This window comes from Siphateles boraxobius, unplaced genomic scaffold (genome assembly GCF_051911475.1).
Source record: "Siphateles boraxobius isolate OS27281-9 unplaced genomic scaffold, OSU_SipBor_1 11, whole genome shotgun sequence".
Taxonomy (NCBI): domain Eukaryota; kingdom Metazoa; phylum Chordata; class Actinopteri; order Cypriniformes; family Leuciscidae; genus Siphateles; species Siphateles boraxobius.
Window position 1 is genome coordinate 10680338 of NW_027508711.1, and position 26234 is coordinate 10706571.

Below are 26234 nucleotides of genomic sequence, written 5' to 3' on the forward strand. Positions count from 1 at the left end.
CCCTTCTGGCTTCCCTCCCCGCAGAATCCACCCTGCTCCGCACAGATGTCCCCACACACACCTCACACACTACAGCCCCCTGAGGAGGACAACCTTCACTGCTATACATCAGTCTCAGCCGCCATGGCGATGCGACATCTGCGTGGATCTCCGTTCAGTCCCACTGTATGAGAATGATCTGCGCTGTGCGATATGATGCAAGCAGGTAACAACACAAACGCAAAACCTGCCCTGGAATAGATGACACAAGACTGTAGGACAGAGTAGGAGTAAGCTGTGCCACTTTCAAATCATCCTCTATGCTATGCAAGGAGAAATTAGGTAAAACTAATATAGTAATATTTCAGGGTGTCTGCTACCAACTCACTTTAAAGAAAGCATCTATGACTTTAAACCATAAAATATGACCTCTTAAAGAAGTCCAGTGACACAAGTTGAATAATTCGGGGAAATATAAACATTTTAATTAATATTTTTGTTTTAAATTAAAATATGAACATGCAAAAACATTTACTAATGGACAATTCCATTGTGAGATACTTTTTTACATGTCCATAAACCAATATTTTGTAATATCATATTATTATATTTATTATTATTTTACTATAACTAAAAGAGCAAACGGCACATTTCACCCCAAAACATCTGGCCCACTTTACCACATAGCTACCATTTTGGGAAAAGGGTTTCACTTAATTCATGGCTAAATTGTAGCCAAATAAGTGACAGTTTTATACATGTACAATTTCCCAACATGTCTGATATATTTTTTTTAGACCTGGATAAATTTGCTTTGGCACAAATTTAATTATACCTGTTATGTAGAAAATGTATTTTGACCAGAAGTTTTTTGGTTCACATTTTTCTCAAAACGTAGAGAGTTTTATACAGTATAATGGGTCTTTTCTAAATATATGGTCACATGGCCAAAATAATGTTTACTCGATTAAGGGGCCGGTACATCTTACCCCACTGAGTATATGACTAACTACTATGCATTCACTTCCATACCAACTATTTTGAATTCCATTATGACACATTTCCTATTGTAATCAAGCATACTATGCTGCTGCTGGAAAGCACTTTGACGAGTCAACCCTAAATATGCTGCTGTTTCATGTTGCACCTAATGCAATACGCCACATCTAATCGTTAACATCCATCCCAGGTCAGTTGGATAGATTCAACGTGGAGCAATGGTAAATCTCATTAAGTAGAGAGACTCACTCGCAAACAGCTCTATAAAGAGTTATGTTATGATGATGTGTTATGATGTTATGATGACTTAGAAGAAACAAAAGCATGGATGTCTTTACACGTTTATGAAAACACCTCCGCTCAAAGCCCCATAGGAGAGTATGGAGCTTTGAGTTTGGGGTGCAAAAAAATCAATTTACACGGAATAACAAAGAACTAATAATGAAGAAGAGCGATCAAGGGGGAAAAACATATAAATTTTAAGTCACTAATTCCCTCCCTGAACAATGAGAGACCAATCCACAAGAGGCCTGACGTAAAAGTGTTTGAATTGAAAGTGAAAATGATTAAAGAGCTCTTTTAATGAAGTGTTAATTGCTGTGAGAAGTAGGTAGCAGGTTGAAGTAGATGCACTGCCTTGACAGGAGTGAAAGCTACAGCAAAAGCACATTTCTGTGAAGTAAATTTGGTAGAAGAGTCTTATTAACTAATAACAGTGTACATAGAAATATTCTCAAGCATTGGGCTTCATTTGGTTCTAAATTGTAGCCTTAATTCAGAATAATTGCTCTAAGTGCGAACTTATTTGATGACATCTGTGTGAGAACAACTGCACACTAGTTTTACAAGAGATGCATTCATTTTACTGAACAAGGAAAAGTTAGAATGGACTAAGGATAGAGCCCTGGTGAACACCAAGTGACAAAAAGTTTGAACATAGGAACAAAGATGCATCCAAAAAAAACAGGTGAGCTTCTGGATCTCTTTGCTTTGCTAAATAAGTAACTATTCTTGCAGAGGCCTCTCAATAATGAATGTCATATTTATACCTTCACCTTCAGCTGAATATTCAACATCTCATCAGCCTCTTCCTATATTGTGTTTCTCACAGGCCTTTTGTGCTGCATAAGATGGCACAGTCTTTCACTTACCCTTATCACAGACACACATTAATGGCCATCAGAGAACTCTGTTCTCTTTGAACGGTTTACGGCGACTATCCTTTGATCATAAGTAGTGCTCGCTTTACAGAAAGCCTGAAAAGATGTCTCTTAGATATCGCCCTGCGTTTACATATCAATGAGCGCCACCGAAGATGGGGGCTCAGGAGACTCTAATACACCACACTTGTGGGAAATGTAGCTTAGAGGATAGGTGTTGACCAGTGAATGCATACATTTGTCAGACAATTTCATAGATGAGGTTGAGTAGCCACCTTCATCCGGAAGCAAGGACTCGTCAAGAGTTTATCCTCGATAGATCGTGGCTCATTTTACTGTTTTGGAGTGGAGAGCCCCACGTCTTTATGGGCTTTCATTAGACATCATTTTGAGGCTCATTAGAAATCAATCCCCCTTCGGACCTTCACGCCAGCTCTGGTGTCGGCCGGATGAAAAATGAGGCGGGGCATTGGGGCTTCAGGCAGCCCCCCGTCCGTCCTGCTTGGCCCAGTCCGTTAATACAGCATCATCTAGTCGAACGGACGGGCAATTCCCACATCTCATTACCGACAGGAACTGTGGGTCATTACACGGGATGGATTCCCATTAGCTGAACCGAGGGTTTGGGACTAAATACAGAAGCTTTGGACATAAGCGCGTACTCACAAGCACTTTGTTACATACTCCTTAGCCACTCTTAACTTGTTCACACACTTCTGGATGAGAGGAAGGTGAGAATTACGAGAGAATTTATCTACTGTGGGATGCAAAAGTAGGAGCTGGTGCCGTAGTTGACAGTTCATAGTGACCAGGGACTTTGTTAACTATTCATTCTGTACAAAAGGGTAAATCCTTATGAATTGAGTCAACTCAATAAAAGCAATTGAGAGGCATGTTTTCCCCAAATGAAATATATACAACATATATCTCTTTTGCCAGAAGAGGAGTTCATTCTCTGTGACACTGCACGGTCATCTGGAAATCAAGGTAACGGAGAAGCAGTCAAGAGCGGGTTTAACCTGCAGGAGTGCAAGGAATATGCGGCAGTGAAGATAATGCCGGTCCTTCATATGGTCCTTTGCTGTATGAGCCATCTGTTTATCTGACAGACTGCGTCCTGATGGACAGGGTGGGTAATCAATGCAGCTCTGCTCCACAGGTTTGTATATGAAGGTATAGTGTTCAGCTGTTCAGCTTCTTGCGTGCTTGAGTGTGTGTGGTTGCCATTACAATTTTAAAATGGGGTATACCTGACATGTTATGTATGTGAGTATGCCTCCGTGTATAGTGTAAAAGTGCGAGCGGAAATACAGTATGTGGGCGCTCGTCTCCGGCAATGGTCAGCAAGCAGCTCCTGTCCCTGTGGGGATGATGATTTATGGAACATTAATTTTGGATAGCTGGATCCGACATATTGGGGGAGATTTCTGATTTTCAGTCAGCATGACAAACTAAAGAGACTAATATGATAACAGAAGACGATCTCCGATGTGCAGCTCACCTAAAAAAGCTAATGTCTGAATAATTATCTGTAAAATAAAATTTACCTTAAAATCACTCAAAATCACAAAATAACTCAAAAAATATTTTGTGTTACTCATTGGGAATTATCTAAACCATTTATTTTCTAATGATGAGAATGTTAAACAGTATTGACACCTTTCTGTTCATGATTTTAATATTCTGGCCACATGGGGCAATGTGGACCTCTGACTTCTGAATGTCACCTTGCATACAAGATGTTGTACAAGATAATAGTTGATTAATGACCTACTCTGACCTGTCTGAACTTATTACTTGGGTAAAATGTATCTACAATTCAAAAAGGAATATATTGTGATTGATTATTTTGTGTATCAAAGGTCAAACTATAACAGTCTTTAGAACATGCAAAAATTAATTTTCTCAAAGATTAACAGGAGTTTTAGAGCAGACTAAGTGTCAGAGAAAAAAACCCTAATTGAAATACTGAAATAGGTTCTTCACTTAATTAATACGCAAGTGCCCTTTATATTTAAAGCACTACATGTGTTTAGGCAGAAGAGTAGTAAGTAATTCTGTTTTCAAAGTCACTGTTGTAACTATTAAGGTCACTAATGATCACAATTTTCATTTTACATACTATTATTATGACCATTATAACCAATTTCCCACAAATATAAACATAGGTCAAAATTAAATAATGTGCATTTTAAATGGTCTGTTATGCTAAATGAATAAATGTATAAAAAAAAAAATATATATATATATATATATATATATATATATATATATGACACACTAGTGAATAATATATATGTAAATATTTAGTTTAATAAACTGTAAACATAAACTGAACCAGATGCTTACTCCAGACGCATTAAGCCACGGTGCTCATGTGGCATGTGACATGATTTGAGTCTGGCCTGCAACATGCCAAAGTCCCATCACTCTACACAATTTACTGTACCAATCAGTCTCCCAAATAAAATACAATTTTAGAAACACGGCCACCACAAACCATTATCGAACCATTTGTCAATCCATACTCAGTCCTCAGAATCCCACGAAATGTTTCCATTTTGAAAGGGCATGTGAAATCACATCTATACTTAGGTACCATTCCCTCCAAATTCTCTCTTTTTCTAACAAATCCCTGACCCTGAACCCAAGTTCATAAGGTGAGCTCAACTCTCGCAGAGCTGCTCCGCTGGAGTGTTACAGGAAACTGATACTCCCCCACCTCGGCCACAAGATCAACACTGATCCCTCTTGCTCTTGACATGCTCAATATTTTACATAAAACAAAGAAGAGATCCGATGATGCCGTTTATGTGAGCTGAGAGGAGGGAGAAGTGTCTCCGGTTACAATGGGATAATACTATAAGTAAGGATGAGTCGTCTGTCTTAGGCTGAATCTCACGTAAAAACTGTCAAGAAATATCCAGGACATATATCCAATTTCAAATATTACTCTTGTTCGGGACATGTCGGAAAGGACAGTGAATTTAGCAAGTGCTACATGAAGGTACGAGTGAGAAAAAGAGATGAGCGAGTGAGTCGGTCTTCAGTGGCAACACTAGGACAATACAGTCTGATTTAATAAGAGTGACAGTTGCTCTCTGATGACAGAAAAGCTCTTGTGATGCGCAAAAAAAGTGTGATGGCAAAATAAAAGGATAGGTGAGAGACAAAGAAAAGAAGAAATAAAAGTGCTGACCACTTTGGTAGTTAGGGATTTGCAACATACACAACTCTGAGACCCGCACTCTCTCTCTCTCTCTCTCTCTCTCTCTCTCTCTCTCTCTCTCTCTCTCTCTCTCTCTCTCTCTCTCTCTCTCTCTCTCTCTCTCTCTCTCTCTCTCTCTCTCGTTTTTTGCTAACGCGGCAAATCACATGGCTGACAGATTCCCGAGCCCGTTTAAATAATGCATGGGATTTCTCTTTTAACTTGTCAGTCGCTCCACAAAAAAATATATCAGTTCTTTCCTGATGTCATCTGTGACAGTGATTCCCCCTGACAGTTCTCCATTAGACCAATGAGTCCCTTTTCGTTCGCCAATTATTCTACTGCCGTTCCGACAAGAAACACATGTTACTCCTTTTCCTTTTTTCCCCTCTCTCTCGCCCTCTTTCTTCTTGTTAACAGAGGTTTTCAGAGCTGTATTTATATTTAAAGACACAATTTCACCGGATTCCCCATTAACTCACTTCACCTTCTAGAGCTGCTGCAACCGTATTAGCGCAAAATTGTTTTCTGCCTAACACACTCCGCAACCAAAACTGCACACCGACTGCGAGTCGCTGAACAAACTCCGGTGCGCTTTGTGCAACTGGATAAACTCGGGGGGGAGGCAGACTGTGTTTTTCCATGCCAAATACTTCATCAAATCTCTTTGGCCCCTGTCAAAGACATTGTTGTCACGAGTTGTTTTGCTTTTTGATTCAATGCTCTTTATTTCGCGCGCTCTGGCAGCAAGGGGGAGGTTAACGTTTGAGCGGACAGAGTGAGGAGCGAGATTGAAATCAAGCCTATCTGTGCTGACTGCCTGCTGCAGATAGCTCAGGCTTTTTGTGGCACGATCCACACAGTGGAGGAAAAGCACAGATTAGCCGTTTCCCCTTTGAAGTTCTCCTTCAAAAAAAAGCAAAAGGCTCACCACCAAAATCGAGAGTGGCGGGGACCAAAAACACATCTTGCGGGAATGTAAAGAAACAAAAAAGGAACAGGAAAAAGCGCCATCGGGACTTTGTAGCTGTACCCGAGCAAGCAGCGTCTTGGCGGCGCACAAGAGAGAGTGAGGCAAAAAGAGAGAGAGGTTAAAGTTGTCGGACGACTTCAGAGGGTGTTTGTTTAACATCAGGGATTCAAGGAAGCTAGATCTGATTCCAAGACACCCCCCCCCCCCCTTCACCGCCTCTCAACTGCAAACCATGCACACCAATGACCAATCCAGTGTAACTTGGGTGGTATGGCTTGCTTTTGAAGACTTTAAAAGTCTGGTCCAAAACTCTCTCTCAAATGTCTCTCTGGTTCCTCAAAGTTCCTAAGAAGTCCACAGCTTTGGCTTGGAGAATCCAATTAAAAATAACATTAACGGAATCTGCCCCCTCATTTGTTCAAACGCCTGTCATTAACAATGTTCTGTCTTTTGCATATTTGTTCATTAAAGACCTTGTGCTAGAATTGTGTGGCTTTTAATGAATGTCCGTGAGCTTAAAGGTCACATTTATGCTAGTACTCTATAAAGTTGACAAAATGGATGTTCAGCAGTTGGAGTTGGTAGCCTCGTAGCGTGGTTAAGTTTCAGTGAAAAGTGAAAGTGACACGTGAAGGCCAAGTATGGTAACCCATACTCGGAATTTGTCCTCTGCATTTAACCCATCCAAGTTAGAGCACACACATTAGGAGCAGTGATTAGTGAAGACACACACACACACACACTGCAAACCATGGACAGGGACAAACTGACACACACACACACACACACACACACACACACACACACACACACACACACACACACACACACACACACACATACACACACACACAGACACACACCAGGAGCAGTCGCAGTTCAGGTGACCTGAGTTCCAGTCCCAACTTTTGGTCCTTTCCAATTTGGTCCACACTTTCTCTAACTCATTGCTTCCTTTTAACTCTATACTGTATTCAAGTAACGTCAAAAATAAAAAATAAACTAATTGTCCTTTAAGCCACCATTCCACCATCTCCAATATTCACATATACATCAGGTTTTCTAAAGCTAACCAATGTAAATAATTGTGCAATAATTATAAAAATAATAATTTTAGACATAATTATTTGCAACTGCCCAATTAACAGAAATGTTGTTTAAAGAATAACGTTTAGTGCAAAAATATTGGTAATTCTCGCTTCAAATTCATTTGGATAGGAATACATCACATCAGATTGGGCGATCGCACATGGTTTAGCCGCAAAAGTTCAAATATTTTTTTTATTGAATCCAAAGCTCAAATTGGATCATTACTTCACGCAGCTCCCATAAAACTCTCCATTGGAAATGAATGATTTCTAGTCTGTCATTTGTTGTTTGTTGGAGAAATGGCGACTTTACATCATGTTAACTGACAGTTAAATAGTTATTCAGGTACAAACCTTTTTTTTTTGCTGAATAACTATTTTGTTTTGTTCTTAAATACATGACATTATGGAAGAAAAAAAATTGTTGCAAATGGTAATTCACCCTGATTGGAAAAAAAAAAATCAAAAATCCATCAGAAAGAGTTAATCTAGCCCTGAAGTGTCAACCTTATCAGATCTGACACCACACAAACAAACGCCTATAGTGCTGGGTCTGTGCTTACTGTGTTTCACGGCCCGGGACTGTTGTTCACTCAGCACGCTGACATCCGCAAACACGAGTGAAATTTGACTCTGTGTGATTCTCAGCTTCCATTGATGCAGTTCTCTCTATCTCTCTCATCATCAACATTAGCTCTATCGGCAGCCAGAGTACATTAGAGGATGTGTGATTGAGTGCGAGACAGACGTGTTCTCTCCACCCCTGGCACTGGTTCTTCTTCCTCTCTCCTGCTCTTTATTCTCGCGCCATCATCTTTCTGTCACTACACACACTCTGTTTCTCTCCACACGCTGCTGTACGCATGGACCGAATTCAAAGATGATTTGTATTCAGTCCCAAGTGATCTGATCTACAGTAGGAACAGCTTTTTGTTAAGCCATAGTTCCCTGATTCTGACTAGATGAGCCACATCTGAAACCAATGTAACAGAGCCGATGGCGGTAACACTTGTGATTGCACATCAATTGATTTTAACATTACTTCAACTACATTAAAACTCTGTAAACAGTCCTAAAACATTTCGTTGGTTGCTTACACTGGATAGTCCCACCTACAGCTAAATGTAATTGGACCAAATCTAACTGTATATTACAAAGTGTTCTGATTGGCTGTGATTTTTAATGAGGACTTAAATATAACTTTTTGCCAATGGCCGGTGACTTCAGTTTTTTTTATCAAATGTAAAATAATCACTGCATAGTCGTCACTGTATAAATTAACCATAGATTAATCCTTAATAAAGTTAAAAAAGGTTGTTCAGACAAGAGCAGTGAGTGATTTTCGCTTTGTCGTTTGATTAACATTAACACAGACAGCAGCAGGATTATTAGGCTGCTGTCACTTTAAGAGCTGCTCGCATCCAATACAGGCTGCTGATACTGTACACGTGTATTCTTTCTCAACTATTTACGTTCACTTAAGACATAACCGACTATGTTTACTAGAATAATGCGTGTGAATTTGTTCTTTCTAGTGCAAGACAATGTGAAAGAGCTCAATTCAGTATCGAGTGCTGTCTGAGCGCAGCTTTCTGGGCGAGCACCTCGGATGTTTGTGCACAGAAAACGTGCGCGAGAAACGAAGCGAGTTCCCTTTCACGTCTTCTTGCGCTTGCATGTTTAAATTGGCAAGGCTTAAACTTTCGTGACGATGCATCACTGGCCCGGCAACTGTTAAGACCCTCGTTCACGTCGATGTTTTCACAATATTGCATTGTTAGAATTCATAGAAAATATCACCGGTCAACAGCGATTTTTACTCTTGTTAATTTTAGGCCCTGTAAAAAACACCAGAAGAGTTTATATGGTAAGAATGTGTAGTATTGTGTTTGAACACAACTTTAAAACCTTTGCAAACTGATATGACGAGTGAATTGCTGGTATTAATATCTCCCTCTACATATTCACACACACGCACTGTGTTTCTGTTCATGTTTGTGTGTGTGTGTGTGTGTGTGTTTGTAAGCGTTATTAGTCTTGGCAATAACAACGGCTGGCGTTTGTGTCTGTGCTCGCAGTTGTTGACTGTGATAATAAAGAATGACATTTTACTCTGTGTGTGCGCGGTGATGGTAACATCACAATCTAAATGCACAGTCAGGTGGGGAACATTAAAGACGTCATTAGCCTCAATAAAGCTCAGCAGAAAGGAGAGGCTTGCGTGGGCAAGAACCCATTACCTAAGGTCACGTGCCTGTGTGCGTGCGTGTGTTGAAGTGATTAGATTGTTGAACGCATCCTAACAGTGCTCTTTATTTTCATTTTGTGAATATCTATGGCCTGCGCTGGTAAGTGATTACAAGCTAGTGAGTCATAAACTGGTCAAAGCTAATGGCTTTGTACGTCTGCACATCAGAAATGAGTTCTGCTGTATAATAATTCCATTATTTTAGTTGGTTTTATTATTTTTTTTAAATCCATTAAAATTATCGATCATAAATAATCAATAATAACTATATATAATTTTTTTGCACACACTTTGTTTTTAGCTGCATTTATTTAAAAGGGTGAAACAACTGTTTTCTATTTATATTTACATTTTAAATGTAATTTATTCCTGTGATCAAAGCTGAATTTTCAGCATCATTACTCCAGTCTTCAGTGTCATCATTCAAATATTCTGATTTGCTGCTCAAGAAAAATTTCTTTATTATTATATTTTAATGTTGAAAACAGTTGTGTTGCTTAAAGTTTTTGTGGAAACAGTGTTGCATTATGTTCAGGACTGTTTGATGGGAAGTAAAAAAATTTTTTTTAAAAACAGTATTTATTCGAATTAGATATGTTTTGTCAAATTATAAATGTCTTTACTGTCACTTTTGATCAATTTAATGTGTCTTTAATTAATAAAAGTTAGTAAACCTTTGAAGTATGACGTATCTACCTGCACTGGAGTTCAGCTCCTCGTTCTCGGACTCTGTACCGTTCTGGCTTCCTGCTCCGTGAATGTTGTTCATGGCCATCAGTTTCATTTTCTGGAGTTTCATTGCTTCAGCCATTGCTGCCGCTGTCAATCCTGTTGAGCACACAAAGACACACACACACAGGGTAAGTGTACCTGGTAACATACTTTACACCTGATACTAACATCCGTCTCGGGAGATCCAATCTCAAACAAACAGCCTACACAAATCGCTGTTCACTTGGTATTTACATGCATCTCAAACGCATCTCATGTGCCCAGATTTCATCTAAGAGAAGCTCCATTTACTTCCTCAGTGTGTTAATAAACGTTGATAAAGCACATCCATACTGAAAATCTGTAGTTTTGCACATCTCTAATCAGTACTGGTGGTGACTGCCCTCTGGAAGAGGAGGGAGGGATCTACTCCCAGAAGGCCTTGTGCTCGTGGTCCTGTGCTAGTGTGTGTGTGTGTGTGTGTCCCACGAGGATTTCCCAGTGTTACTCACTGTCTCACACACACTTCCAGAACTGTACCCTGGGCTCATCAAGGGCTCCTCAGCCCTGGAAGCCATCATCACTCAGCCCAATTAGGCCCCTAATTAATTCAATTAAACAACGGAGGGACACATTAAGTAATTCATTAAGTGACGATGTGATGCCTTCTCGCACTCCGCTCTCGAAATTTCCCCACAAATCAGGTTGGGAGGAAGTGATGGCCCACGTCCTGTGTCTTTTTCCCCAGGTTCAGACAATGGATGTCACCTTGATCTAATTCATTAAAAATGTAGCCTCCAACGGAATACGTGAACTAGCGCAGAAAAGAAGGCCGAAGAAAATTCCTTTATCCTCTGTTTAAAACGCTCTGCATGGATTCGGAAGCACGGGGAACTTCTGCTCCCCAGAGGGCCGTGCGCTCCCCTGATGAGCTCTTACGGGTGAAAATGAACAACGGCACGACTGGTTTTGCTTTCTACGACAGCCGGCAAGCCAAATAAACTGGCAAATTAGTCATACTTTGAAAAATACAAGTTGTGGATATGCTGGACTTGGGTTGGAGAGAGATAAATGAATCTGGCATGCATTTAAACAAAAAACTAGAAGACAAGCATCTTTTTAGCAGCCAGGCATGTCTACAATAAAGTTAATAAAAGAAAAAAATATTTAAAAAATCAGTATGCTTGATTCATCTTTTATAAATTCCTTTTTGTTGCCTACTTTAAGCGATACAGCTTTGTGGATTTAAACAATTCTCAGTTCATTTTTGAAGACGACATATTAATTCATTATTATTATTAGCATTATATTAAAAAAACACCATTGTCCTTTATGACAAATATAAAAAATATAATAGTTAATATACTGTCACTTTTGATGAATGTATTGCTCGCCCTTGTAATGTGCGCTGAATAAAAGTTAATTTATTTTAAAAATTATCTTACAGACCCCACACTTTTACACCGTAATCCATACAATAAAAAGTTGAAATCTTTTGAGTAAGAAACAAAATGTTTGTGTACATTTTATAGTTTATTTAAATATTTAAGAGTTAAATACACCATAATATTAACTGTTGGCATAATAAAATTAGCCAAAACATAATGAATATGTACAAGTTTTAGAACGACAGCATTTTAAATATCTTATTATAGCAGAGCACTGCATGTGGTGACAGATTACAGACGAATCAAGCAAACATTTTGTAAAAGGGCCCTTTTTTCTTGGATAAGCAAAAGTTGAGAGGCATTAGATAATTTCCTGTGAGGTCCAAATAAATAGTGCAAACTAAACATATAAAGAGTAGAAAACTAAAGAAAGGGGGGAAAGCACTCACAATTGGTGCATTGTCTTAGCACACTATAAGTCTGCCTCCCGATACTATGTCAAGGAGAAGCCCCGAGATCAAACGGCGTACGTAACAGTAATTGATGTTTGAGGAAAGTCGCGACCCGCGGAAATGGGAGCCGGCGGATGAAAGGCGAGTGCCGTTTTGCAGGGGTGGACAAACAGATTGCTTATTGTTTGCCTTTCATTTGGCCCTTCAGATCTACAAGTCTCTCTGCTTCAAACACTCAAGGTATCACCCCCCCTGCCGCATGAATGAGGGCGCTCGGGCACGTCCCGAGGAGGGGAGAACACATCTATCCTCCTTTCCTCGCCCAATACTCCCTCGTTCTCAACATCTGACAGGTCCATCTCGGTCGCTAATGGTTCACCTGGTTTGGAAGTGAGGAGGTGAGCCGGCATGGTGGACGGGGGCTTTTGTAGTCTTAAGGGGGGGGGTTGGGGGGGGGTCAGGTACGGGCCGGTCTGGATTCCTTTGCGATGACGTGCCTGAATTGGCCCTTTTTCATACCTAGACAACAATGTCCCATTTAATTAAAGACTGGTATGAGAAAAGGTAGATTCCAAAGCGAAGGAAAAAATTGATCCAACGGAGTTTCTTTTGATCTCAGAGTCAGTGAGCGTTACATCAATGGATCCTTTTCATTGTTGAGAGGCTCTCGGTCTTTACCGCGGTAATGAAACCTTAAAGACCCAGGTAAAAGACATGGGGGTACTAGCACCTGAGATTGCGGCCTTGGATTCTGTTACAGGTCAGCAAATATCAGGAATGTCCATGTTCCTTATTTTTTGGTTCATTCATAGGCTGTAATGTCTTTAGATGAGAAATATATGGTTTCGAGCTCAGATTCGAATGCCTTTTTGCTTTTATACATTCTTTATAAAAAAGTTTAAAATAAAAACAGATCCAATTTTGTAAACTAAAATGTTCTATTAAATTAATTTCTTCTGCTAGAAGATATAGTTTCACAGTAGTCAATGGGTGTTGTGCAGGCTGTGCAATGATATACACAGGTGCTTCATTTCAAGGCTTTTGCTAAATTGTGTGTTTTACCATGTTTGGAACGTTGTGTTGACCAATCAAAAGCCAGGGTTGCCACTATCCGTTTTGAAATAGTTTGCGTGTTAAAGGCAGAATTCACTTCAAATGACACAATAATAGAATGTGAAACTAATGTACATACACTTGAGCTAGAGAAATAAAATTTAACAAACAGCTTGTTCAAGACGAAATTATCAATATATCAAATTAACAAAAGAGTTGTAACAAAACTATTGTGCAAATGTACAGTGGAAATTAAATAAATAGTGTTATTTATTATTATCCCAACAAAACTTCCCCAACCAAACAGGCTTGTACAACCCAATTCCACTTACAATGATCCTCACATACGAATGGCTCCTGTGATTGTATGTCTGTGAGCATACAAAGGCGAATAGAGCAGAAAAAAGAATAAAGCAGGAAGAGATAGAAATAGAGACCAAACAACACAATTGCCTGTGAGAACAAGCCCAGAGAGATCATGTTTTCCACAAAGAGGGTCAGTCAAGCACTCCCCCCGCTCCATGCAACCGGACGCATTATTACATTTTGCATTTCTCCTTTTCAGATGAAACATGGATAAAAAAGGAAAGGAACAGTGTCTTTTCTTTGCTTTGACAGAGTGTCTTGGGGAAAAGTATCAGATTTGTGCACAAGACGGGGGGGGGGGGGGGGGGGGACAGGCTGAGCATCTCCTTTGATTCACTGTAGAGTAAATATTACTGTCCGATTTCACGTTGAACAGTAAACCGAGAAAGGACAAAAAGCCAGAAGAAGGGAGGGCAGAGAGAGATGGGGGCGGCATACTGTATTTAATTCACCTTTGGAATTTCCGAACGGCGGAACAAGGGATGAGATGAACGCCTGACAAAGGCATATGGCCGGCGGGCGAAACCGGACTCTGCTGCTTTTCAGCGCTCAACGGTGAGAAAGAGAGAGGGAAATGGGGCGAAATGGAAGTTGTAAATAAAAGACAAAATGAATGCTGAGATTTCCGCCTCATGACCCCACTGTTTGTGTGTGACCCACTGGCGGACTGGTACAACTAAATCTAGGTTGTGTATTAGTTTCCACCAACCAGAGTTTACTTCCAAAATGAGGCTGTTTTTGTTGGATCCGAACGGCTCAAATTATTGACAGTTTCCAATCATTCGAATCAAGTCTTGGTCTGGATTTTAAAGCACCAGAAGGTGCGTCTAAAAAAACTAGGGTTTGGGAATCTGTTTTTAAAAATATACCCGATTTTTATTTCAAAAATCACCTGCACGGTAATACAAATATACCAGATATTTAAAAAAAAACAGACATAAATAACTTTTGAATTTCTATTCTATTAGCGATTCGGGAACGTCAGAATTTTTGCTCCATTTTTGTGAATCAACAGTAAACCCCTAGTGTTTTTGTTGGATACAAACAGCTCAAATGAACCTAAACTATCAATTTATATATGAAGTCAGTTTAGAGTCATTTCAAAGAAAAAGCTAAAAAGCTAGTTTATAAAAAAAATAAAAAAATACCAGACATAAATGACTACTGACACTGTATTTTGTTAATAGAACACAGGCTACGTTCACACTGTCAGTTTTGGGATTGACAACTGCATTTACACAAGTGTGAGTCTCAAAATGTCCCGTTCAAAGAGCAACTTACAGTAGCGTCTCAAATACTGTCAAGTATGAATGTGCAACGGGAGTCAAGCCTGTTTTTTCTCTTATCAGTAAACCAAAGCGACAGTGACCAAAGTGATATCAAAGATGGCGACACCCATAACACTGAAAAGCCTCATCACTTTTGACACGACAATCCAATCGAGCCGCGAGTTCATCCGTCAAATCTTCGTTAACCGACAGCAGCTTTTTATATCGGAGTATTTGAGTCGTGTGTAAACTGGATCTAAAACCTTTAGATGACACACAGCTCACATCTCCATCGCTGTAAATTACTGAAACCAAACATGAAAACACACGGTAGACACGCATCTGTGCAGCGCAGCGTCTCTCGCACTGTATGATGTGACAGACGACCAGTTGTCCAGTCAGGTTTCGTTCACACAGGGAATGCGGTTGTGAGTCCTAAAAATGTATGGGTGCGAGTTCGGTTGTAGAATGCGATTGTCACTCTCGTAAATAACTTAACTGTGTGAACGTTAGTGTATTAAGGACTCAAATACAGGACTGATAAGGACAGGTTCTGTTGCTGTGTGAACAAACATGGCCATAGTAAAACACTAGCGCTGGCACTGACCTAAGTAGTGTAGTCTGATTTGCAAACACTATTGAGGTGATTCTTTAAATAAACAAAGTCTGTGATTTATTGATTTGGATTGGTCTCAATCGTTCACCAAGACTGTGTCTTATACAGTCGTACAGCGATAAGCAACAAGCAACAAACAACAAAGTTTATTTTGAGCTTTATAACTGTGCTCGTTCTTTTTTATTGACCAGTGAACAGTCGAGGGGTCTCCCTGATCCTGAGTCAGCTCAAGTGGGCCGAAACACTCTGTCTGCGAGTGAGCCCAGTATGAGCAACACTGTAATTACTTTTAATGAAGGCAGATGCTGATGTGGAGTTCTGCCATTATTGGAGCAGAGAAAAGATGACACAACCACACACACACACACACACACACACACACAGCGTGGGAATGAGGGCATTGACGGCCATACCCAGAGGATGGGTAGAGGAGTGTTGTGGACAAAGGAAGGAACAGAAAGAAAGATTTAATGTAACACCATGGAACCGACCAATGACGCATCACAAAAGCTTGAGGCCGTCTGCACTGAAAGCCTCGAAGAAACACTTTACACAGATACATCAGCTGTAAATGTAATATCAAACTTCACTTCACTTTATTTTCTAAGGAAATTCTTTGGTTTGAAAATGCACATAATACATAAAGCAAATATTAGTTAAAATAGTAGAAGTACTTAAACGTTTTTTTTTTAATATATAACAATATATACACACACACCCACTGTCGGTTTTACGTTTGGGGTCAGTAAGTGTTTTTCCTTTTAATAATACTTCAAGAATCCTAAAAAAAAATGTATCACAGCTTCCACAAACCTATTAAGCAGCATAACTGATTTCAAATGTTTCTTGAGCAGCAAATCAGCATATTAGAATGATTTCTGAAGGATCATGTGACACTGAAGACTGGAGTAATGATGCTGAATATTCAGCTTTGATCACAGGAATTAATTCTACTTTAAAACATATTCAAATAGAAAACAGTTCTTTTAAAATGTAATAATATTTTTCCTGTATTGATCAAATAAAAGATTAGACCGATGTATCTTAGATTAGACCGATGTACGGTATGATGTATACATATATATTTTAACCATTTTAATACCATTTTACTTTGCTAAGGTTCAAATCATATTTTCAACTGCTATGATTTGGGATACACTTCTAATCTAGTATGCGAAGTGGGACACGGATGTTATTCAGATCTGACATGAAATACAGGACAGAGATGTCTAATTTAGTCTTTGTGTGTATCAGCAATACGCCACAGACATTACAAGATTATTTATATATTAATTTGACCTCTGGATGCTCAGAGAGATGGAGTCCAAGACGCAAGGAGCCTTTTTTTCTGTTCGGCATTAAAGTGCCAACGAAACAGACAAATTGGGCCATAACATTATGCCTCAGCACTCCTCATTTCCTCTACATTACGTTTAAAAACATTAATATAATCCCTCCTCGTAATTTCTGAGGCAATTAAAGGTAAAAGCGGACCAATTTACCACCCGCTATATACCAACCCAGTTTAATGTCTACAACAGTGCCTTTAATTGTAGTATTGTGTGTGTTTTTTGGCATTAATAGATGCTGAGGTCCTAGTGGCCACTCAGGTGTTAATTATCCAGTGAGGCAGTGGCAGCTTGCAGTTTTAGATTGCATCAAGGTAAAATTACAGCACATTATTCTCCTATCAAACTGAAATAAGCCTTTAATTAACTCCCTGCTGTAGTAATCGCTTCTATATTTATTTATTTGTTTATATTATTTGTGCAAGGCCCACATCTAGTTTCCAGGTCAAAGTCTCACAACTTGCGTACTTCTATCACGCGCTAAAAGTTACGGACCTAAAAGTTACTCACTAATAGTGAAGTCCCGATTCGTGCTGATCTGATGTCAGTTTTGCAGTGTTTCATATATAATTCACTGCATTCATGCAGCTGATAACAGATCAGCATTTCTACGTGGAGAGTTATTTGTGGGTACATACAACTATAGGGACTAAATCTGACTTAATCTGAAGTATTCTTACTTTGCTAAGATATGTTCCAGATCATTATCTTGTGTTGTTCCTGGAACCATATTTCTGATCAAACCTAGTCTTGACCCTATACCTAACCATTCAATCATGAGACTGTACAAGCAGTGTTTTCAAAAAACATTGTTTAAAAGCATTTTTCAGGGTCATTTTTTGTACTAGATAGATAGATAGATAGATAGATAGATAGATAGATAGATAGATAGATAGATAGATAGATAGATAGATAGATAGATAGATAGATAGATAGATAGATAGATAGATAATATAACATATATACAAAGGTTATTTAAATTTGTAATATAGTTTAAAACCCTACATCCTTTCTTTTTTTTTTTATATAAAAAAGCCTAAAATATTAATGTATAATAATAATTTTAAATAATTAAATGAAACATTTTTCTTTATCATGAGCCTGAGACTATAGGTGTTTTGATGACAAAAAATATAAAAAAATATATATTATTTGATATATTTGAAAAATGTCCATCATACAAGGTATAGGCTAATTATATGTATTGGTTTTAGTGTTTTGTCTTGTGTAAAATTGGGGAAGGGAGGAAGGAAAAGAACAAACACTAACCCAAACACACCAGCACTCTGTAAAACACACATGCATACTTGCATTAGTCTGAATTAAAAAACAAACTGAAGTATAAACTTCTTACAGTATTTCCATCTAAGAATAAATTCACCTTTAACTTAAACTGCAGCTCTCTATCTGGTAAGAGATGCACAGTCTTTCCACCTGGTTGTGTTTTCTGTACTCTAGAGAAGAAACACGTGTGAATGTGAAGTGTGTGTGGAGTGTGTAGAGTGGGCAGTAGAGTTGTGACGTTCGTGAACGAACCGATTCTTTTGAACGGCTCATAAACATGAACGATGGGAGCCGAGTCGCGGCTTGAGGGGAGCCGTTCTTTCTGTCGTTCTTTTTTTCCTATGCGTGTTTCACACAGATGCACACAAATTAGCTCCTCAGTTATAGGGGAAGGGGCGCACCCAGCGCAGGGGTACTACTGCCTAACAGCATGATGATAGTAGTTGTGCATGCGCGCCCATCCTTTACGTGAGTACTCCAATGGAAAAAAAAACCTACGTGCCTTTGTCATTGGGTAGGAGCGGAGTTGTGCGCGCTGCCGTCAAGCTGGCTTCTTAAAACTGACTAAATATTTAAAAAGAGCCAAAAGAGCCGTTTTTTTTTAAATCAAAATGTTCTTGTGTGATAACAATGTTCTTGTGTGGAAGTGTTACTGTTTGTAGTAAAAGCTGATTTGCACAGAAATTCATTGCAGCCGGCTTTGTTTTTTATGTTTATTTGTGAGTAGGTATTGTATGAATAACATAAGTCAACATAGCTTTACACATACACACACTTTGTACTAAAGGTGAATCCGAAATAGTGATGTCACTTTCTAAACAGAGGGATGTTGTGCAACCCTACGGTATATAGTCCACACATGACAAATGAGGTAATAATCTATATTTCAGAAAAATTCAAACTCAGATATTGGTGTGTGATATCTGAGTTTAAATTATTTGACTACAAATCTCACCTCATCATTCCTCCCAGTGATTATTTCCAGGATAAACTGAGATGCCCTCAAGCTGGCTTCTTAAAACTGATTAAATATTTAAAAAGAGCCAAAAGAGCCGTTCTTTTGAACGGCTCTTTGTAAGGAACGGATCGCCAAGATCCGGATCCCCTCAAAGAGCCATAAATCCCATCACTAGTGGGCAGTGCCGACTGCAGCAGGATTGTGAAGCGCTGAGGATGAGCTCTGTGATTGGCCCGTGGGCGTCGTGATCTGTACGTGTCATCAACAGTCGCCCTGGAGGAGCGCGGGGTTGTGGGTGGCAGAGGCAGTGTAGATTAATAACCTTGTGTCCTGCAGTCAGACTGCCTATGGAGAGAAATGTGTGCGCACAAAGCTCAGGATGTTAAAACGCATCACACCCGAGCGCAGTGTGTGCATTTATCTGTACGCGCGCACCTTTGCTCACCCCTTTATGTATTTCTATCAATGGTGTATATTAATTTCGGCCCGTTATGCTCGCATACGGACACATTCATGCAATCGCACACCTATACTGTATATACGCACAAGATGCAATCAGCAGTGATTTCGAGGCATCCCTTTAACCCCAGGAACTCATTAATGTTTCATGGAAAGAGCCACTAGAGTCTTCACTGGCCGACTCAGAATCTCACGACTTAGCAGAAATAAATGGGCCAAGTGTTCAAAGAGTAACAAGGCACTGCTCACTGGGCAGAAAGTGAGTGGAGTGCACTTTTCCTCCTCTTTCTCTCTCTCTGCTATGTCTTTGGCTCACATACTCCTCAATTTCGCTCTCTACATACATTCTTTTCTCACATCATCCATCCCCTCCGTCTAAAATGCCTCACGGCGTTCTCAGAGTATGGCTGAGTATAATTGACTGAAATATGCATGCAAATAAATTCTGTCATCACTTACTCACCCTCAAGTTGTTCCAAACCTGTATGCCTTTCTTTTTTTCTGTAGAACATAAAAGGAGATGTTTTGCAGAATGTCCAAGCCGCTCTTTTCCATATAATGAAAGTAAATGTGAACCGAGACTTTAAAGCTCCCAAAATGACAAAAAAGCACCACAAAAGTAGTCCATGCGATTCTGTGCACTTTACTGGAAGTCTTCTGATGTCATACGATAGCTTTGTGTGAGAAGATCAGTCCAAAATTAGTCATTATTTGCTAAAAAAAATCCTTCCCTCCACTAAAGCTCTCAAATCTCAATTGCACTTGCACATATAAAAACATTCACTGAACACACCATTGGTTATTTGGATTATTATTCTCAAGAATATTAAAACAAAAACAAAACAAAAAATGTCAAAATAAAGCTGAAATAAAAATATAACATGAATATGAGATAAATAAGAAATGTTATAAGTTTAAGTTGAAGCACTAATATTACTAAATGGAAATAATAAAAACTAAATCTGAACTAAAACTTAATAAATGAATATTTAAATTAAAATATATAAAACCTAAACAGTAATATTAGAAGAAAAACTAATAAAAATGAAGAAAAAACATAAAATGAACAAAAGATTAAAGTAAAATTAATTTTAAAATTGAACACTGGTGCTTTTAGGTATTGTTTATGCTTTCATATTATGGACATTATGAAAAAATGATGTCCATGTCAAAAAAAAAGAAAAAGAAAAAAGTATGATCAGCAAAACGCAGGGTTAGTTAACAGGGTCCATTTATTTTGTCTCCAAATGCATCATTCTCTACCTCAGCATGCAGCTGCTAAATCATCCAAGTGTTAATATGTAAAAAATGTAAGTTAAAGTCAATGTGAACAATAATAATAGATTTAAAAGCTGCAATTTGTGACTCCATTTGAGCAGTGTCCTACATCTACACGTTTTTATTGACCTCACATTAACCATGCTTGTGTGATCTGTGCAGAGCATTTGATAAGGATACAATAAAACTCCACAAAAAAATAATAAAATCAAGGTCCACCTTTCACAACTGACTGCTTCGCCTCGTATTAATATTAATAATGACGATCAAAGTTCACCTGAATCATCCTGCTCCTGTTCAAACAAATCGGTTTAGTGCAGTCTGGAGGTGTGGTAATGTAAACGGTGGTAATGTAAACTATGGTTATGTTTATTAGTTCATAAAACCTGATCATTTAATTTATTACTTTCACTCTTCAAACGTCTAATTCTTCATGAGACGGATTGCACCGCGTAGTACGTGGATGCAGAAAAAATGCCCTCAAGCGCATACAGCGGTGTGTAGTGATAAACCTTGTTTAAATGTGTAGAAGAAAGAGATAGTGTTGATTAGTGTGAAACTGAGCTGCTGTAAACCCTCGGGCATCATACCTGAAAACATCCTCGGACCCAATGTGATATTAGCGTGTCTTTTTCCTCCCTGATACGAGTGTGTGTGTGTGTGTGTGTGTGTGTGTGTGCGTGTGTGTGTGTGTGCGCTCTTCAAACTGTTGTTGATCTAGATTAGTTAAGTTGCAGCTGTAGGCATCAAACAAAGCAAAAGAAAGAAAACAAAATGGGTGTTATTATTTGCTGCATTTGCAGAACCAATTGAATTTGGGGGGACATTTGAGGTGGAATTTCATTCAAAGAGTTGGAAAATCTAATTTGCCTAGATTCTACCTTGATAAAGAGATCTTTGTACCAAGTTTCTTAGCTTAAATGTCCTCCTCATAAACTAAGCATTTCCTTAAATCAAGCTACAAAAAAACGTCTCGTTTGGATATTGCGGGATTTGTGACGTCACACGGGAAAATACATTCGCATATGACTGCCTCCAGAGCAAGACATTGACAAATAGTTCTACATCACCGCACCATAAGCCCCGCCCACTGGCGTTCGGTAGCTTTACGGCACTAGCCTACACTGGATGTGAGTACCGTCGCGTCAAAAGCAAATACAACCCATTATAATCACAAACACTGTCTACACTGGATGGATACAAAAGATGCACGTTCACTTTCTGAAGTATACGAGCGCTTGAGTCTGTCGACAACAGGACAAATGGAAGAGTAAATGGAAGCGTAAAGGAAAGTTCAGTAAAACAGCTCATTTCTGTAGAGACTTCAGAAGGATACTAGCGTTAGGAACACGCGGATGGTTTATATTAAATGCCGTCATGGATATGTTTGTTCAGAGCATTTGACAGCAGATTGATTTGGAGGCACAGTGTAGTGGAGAGTTCATAAAAAAACTTTGTTGACAGATGAAGCAGCCAACAGTGTTGGATCACTGTATCAACTGTGGCTGCATCACAAAACCGTAAATAAACGATTGCACAGTGCTTGGTCTGTAAATGACGGTTTTATATGGATAATGTTTTCAAAACACTTTGAAATACCGTTTCCTATGCAATGACGTTCCACATATATATTTGGTTTTGTTTTTAACATTACAAGTGAACCTCAAGAAACATATAAAAATAATTTAATTTAAAAAAAATCTGCTTCATGACCCCTTTAATGTACTTGGCTTTTGCACTTAATTAACCGAAAAAACGAAGTGTGGAATGTCAGAAACCTCATGAGCTCAACTGTCGGAGGGGCTATCAGACTCCAATGTTGAATGACAAAATATCCCCAGGCATACACCATACAGTTGAGCACATAGTGCATAGTATAACTGCATAGTGTATAGTGCGTAATTTGGGACGCAACTTCTTTGTGACTGTAAGGTGGTGTTAAGTCAAAAGATCTCTAGGTCTCCATGATATGCTGATCTCTATATGTGACTGTGAACATGGTGGGGTTTTTTTTTCATCTGCCAGGCGAAAAATCGCAAGTAAGTTCACTTTGAATAGTAATTGCGAACCTCTTCTCCACAAGCAACATGATTTGAGGTATCATTCATGTGGAAGTGATGGCAAATGTAGATTTGTAATGTAAATTTAGTTAGAGAAAACTATTAGTATCAGTTTTGTTTTTAACCCTCAAGCTATTATGTTGAAAACAATATAGCTACGCTAAACACAAAAAGGCTTTCAAAGCTAAATTTATTCGTACTAACTTTTAGGGTGATTTAGTGCAGTGTAGACAAATAAATATGCAACACCTATGAATTTACAACAGTGAAGTGCTTGTTTGCTTAACGTCCCAAATTTGGTGCTAGCGCTAATGGCTTAGCCTCGTTAACATGGTTAATTGCAGAGGCGCAGGGGTATGACCTCCCTCACATTTCAAAGGAAGACTGAAGCTGGGTCATTAAAGACAGACCACCCAATTCTCTCTTCAGACCCACAGGCGTTTATTTCCCTGTAAGACAGCAAACCTAGAGAGTCCAGGCTTCAACAAACAGCGGTTTACCTTGACTAGCATGTGTTATGTGTTCCACAAAACCCTTAACCTCTTTTTAAATGTTGCCCCGTGGTGAAGAGAGTCAATCTCTTCTCCTCTCTCTCTCTCCCCCTACTCTCTCTCTCTCTCTCTCTCTCTCTCTCTCTCTCTCTCTCTCTCTCTCTCTCTCTCTCTCTCTCTCTCTCTCTCTCTCTCTCTCTCTCTCTCTCTCTCTAAGAGGCAAACTTCAGTGTTTCCTGGATTTTTCTGTTTCTGGATAAGAATGTAACTTAAAGAAAAAACGGAAACAATTTTCACTACGAAATCGGTTGCGTTTTACAGTGCGTGCACTTTCAATGTACTTTCAGTGTACTTACCCAAGAAAATACTGAATAATATGAGGTAACTTCTGTACATGGTTTAAGATTAGGTTTAGGGGTAGGTTCAGGACTAGAACATATTTTCCATTTAATAATAACTACAATAAGTATACAGTATAAACATGTGAAACATGACTGTAAAATAAAGTTCTACCCCACAATTGCTAGTAAATTTAACAAACAAATACAAAGAAAAATCAAGTAAGATATTTTTGTTAAGTATAAAGAATGAAATTGTATTTTCTTGTAAAATAACATTAACTTATTATTTCTTAATAATTTGTCTACAACTACAAATTCAATAATTTACAACTTCAAAAATGAAATAATAAACAAAGAAATTCCAATAGGGAATAGGTAAGACCGCACGCACACACACACACACGCATGCACGCACGCAACATCAATTAATCTCAGAATTCATACAATTATTTTTTTACATTTTTTTTTCAAATTTATACTTTGCTTTTTTATTTATGATATGATAAGTTATAACATGTGTTTTTACATTGCTCTAACTCATCAAAATAAGGTATTAAAAACGCTATTTTCAACTTTTTTTGTAAGTTATACAGGTCCTTCTCAAAAAATGTGCATATTGTGATAAAGTTCATTATATTCCATAATGTAATGATAAAAATTAAACTTTCATATATTTTAGATTCATTGCACACCAACTGAAATATTTCAGGTCTTTTATTGTTTTAATACTGATGATTTTGGCATACAGCTCATGAAAACACGAAATTCCTATCTCAAAAAATTAGCATATTTCATCCGACCAATAAAATAAGTGTTTTTAATACAAAAAAAGTCAACCTTCAAATAATTATGTTCAGTTATGCACTCAATACTTGGTCGGGAATCCTTTTGCAGAAATGACTGTTTCAATGCGGCGTGGCATGGAGGCAATCAGCCTGTGGCACTGCTGAGGTGTTATGGAGGCCCACGATGCTTCGATAGCGGCCTTAAGCTCATCCAGAGTGTTGGGTCTTGCGTCTCTCAACTTTCTCTTCACAATATCCCACAGATTCTCTATGGGGTTCAGGTCAGGAGAGTTGGCAGGCCAATTGAGCACAGTAATACCATGGTCAGTAAACCATTTACCAGTGGTTTTGGCACTGTGAGCAGGTGCCAGGTCGTGCTGAAAAATGAAATCTTCATCTCCATAAAGCTTTTCAGCAGATGGAAGCATGAAGTTCTCCAAAATCTCCTGATAGCTAGCTGCATTGACCCTGCCCTTGATAAAACACAGTGGACCAACACCAGCAGCTGACATGGCACCCCAGACCATCACTGACTGTGGGTACTTGACACTGGACTTCAGGCATTTTGGCATTTCCTTCTCCCCAGTCTTCCTCCAGACTCTGGCACCTTGATTTCCGAATGACATGCAAAATTTGCTTTCATCTGAAAAAAGTACTTTGGACCACTGAGCAACAGTCCAGTGCTGCTTCTCTGTAGCCCAGGTCAGGCGCTTCTGACGCTGTTTCTGGTTCAAAAGTGGCTTGACCTGGGGAATGCGGCACCTGTAGCCCATTTCCTACATACGCCTGTGCAAGGTGGCTCTGGATGTTTCTACTCCAGACTCAGTCCACTGCTTCCGCAGGTCCCCCAAGGTCTGGAATCGGTCCTTCTCCACAATCTTCCTCAGGGTCCGGTCACCTCTTATCGTTGTGCAACGTTTTTTGCCACACTTTTTCCTTCCCACAGACTTTCCCCTGAGGTGCGTTGATACAGCACTCTGGGAACAGCCTATTTGTTCAGAAATTTCTTTCTATGTCTTACACTCTTGCTTGAGGGTGTCAATGATGGCCTTCTGGACAGCAGTCAGGTCGGCAGTCTTACCCATGATTGCGGTTTTGAGTAATGAAACAGGCTGGGAGTTTTTAAAAGCCTCAGGAATCTTTTGCAGGTGTTTAGAGTTAATTAGTTGATTCAGATGATTAGGTTAATAGCTCGTTTAGAGACCCTTTTCATGATATGCTAATTTTTTGAGATTTTGAGGAATTTTGGGTTTTCATGAGCTGTATGCCAAAATCATCAGTATTAAAACAATAAAAGACCTGACATATTTCAGTTGGTGTGCAATGAATCTAAAATATATGAAAGTTTAATTTGTATCATTACATTATGGAAAATAATGAACTTTATCACAATATGCAAATTTTTTTAGAAGGACCTGTAATCTTTTTGCACTCAGTTTAATGTAATTTAAGTTGAAATGGAAGTTGATTTTACTTAAATTGAATGCAGAAACTTTTTTTACAGTGTAAACATAACATCAATTTGATGTAGATATTTTACAAACACAAACTGTTTAACTATAGGAAAAAATATAAAACCCTTTAAAGGTGCAGTGTGTGATTTTTAGCGACATCTAGCGGTTCGGCTGCGAGCTACTCAGCCCACTGCTCACCCCTCCCTTTCGAAGAAGCTACGGTGTCTAACATGGGACAAACATATCGTCGTCTGAGACAGCAGAGA

At 38.9% G+C, this 26234-nt stretch overlaps 1 protein-coding gene across 4 annotated transcripts in view; it reads right to left on the reverse strand.

Annotated features, from left to right (window-relative positions):
• dacha (dachshund a) overlaps window positions 1-26234 on the reverse strand; it is a 159931-nt gene that overhangs the window by 42851 nt on the left and 90846 nt on the right. For all 4 annotated transcript variants that reach the window (XM_077196429.1, XM_077196415.1, XM_077196422.1 and 1 more), the window contains exon 3: window positions 10352-10483. In XM_077196429.1, the coding sequence (XP_077052544.1) occupies window positions 10352-10483 (132 nt within the window). The remainder of the gene's footprint in view (window positions 1-10351; window positions 10484-26234) is intronic.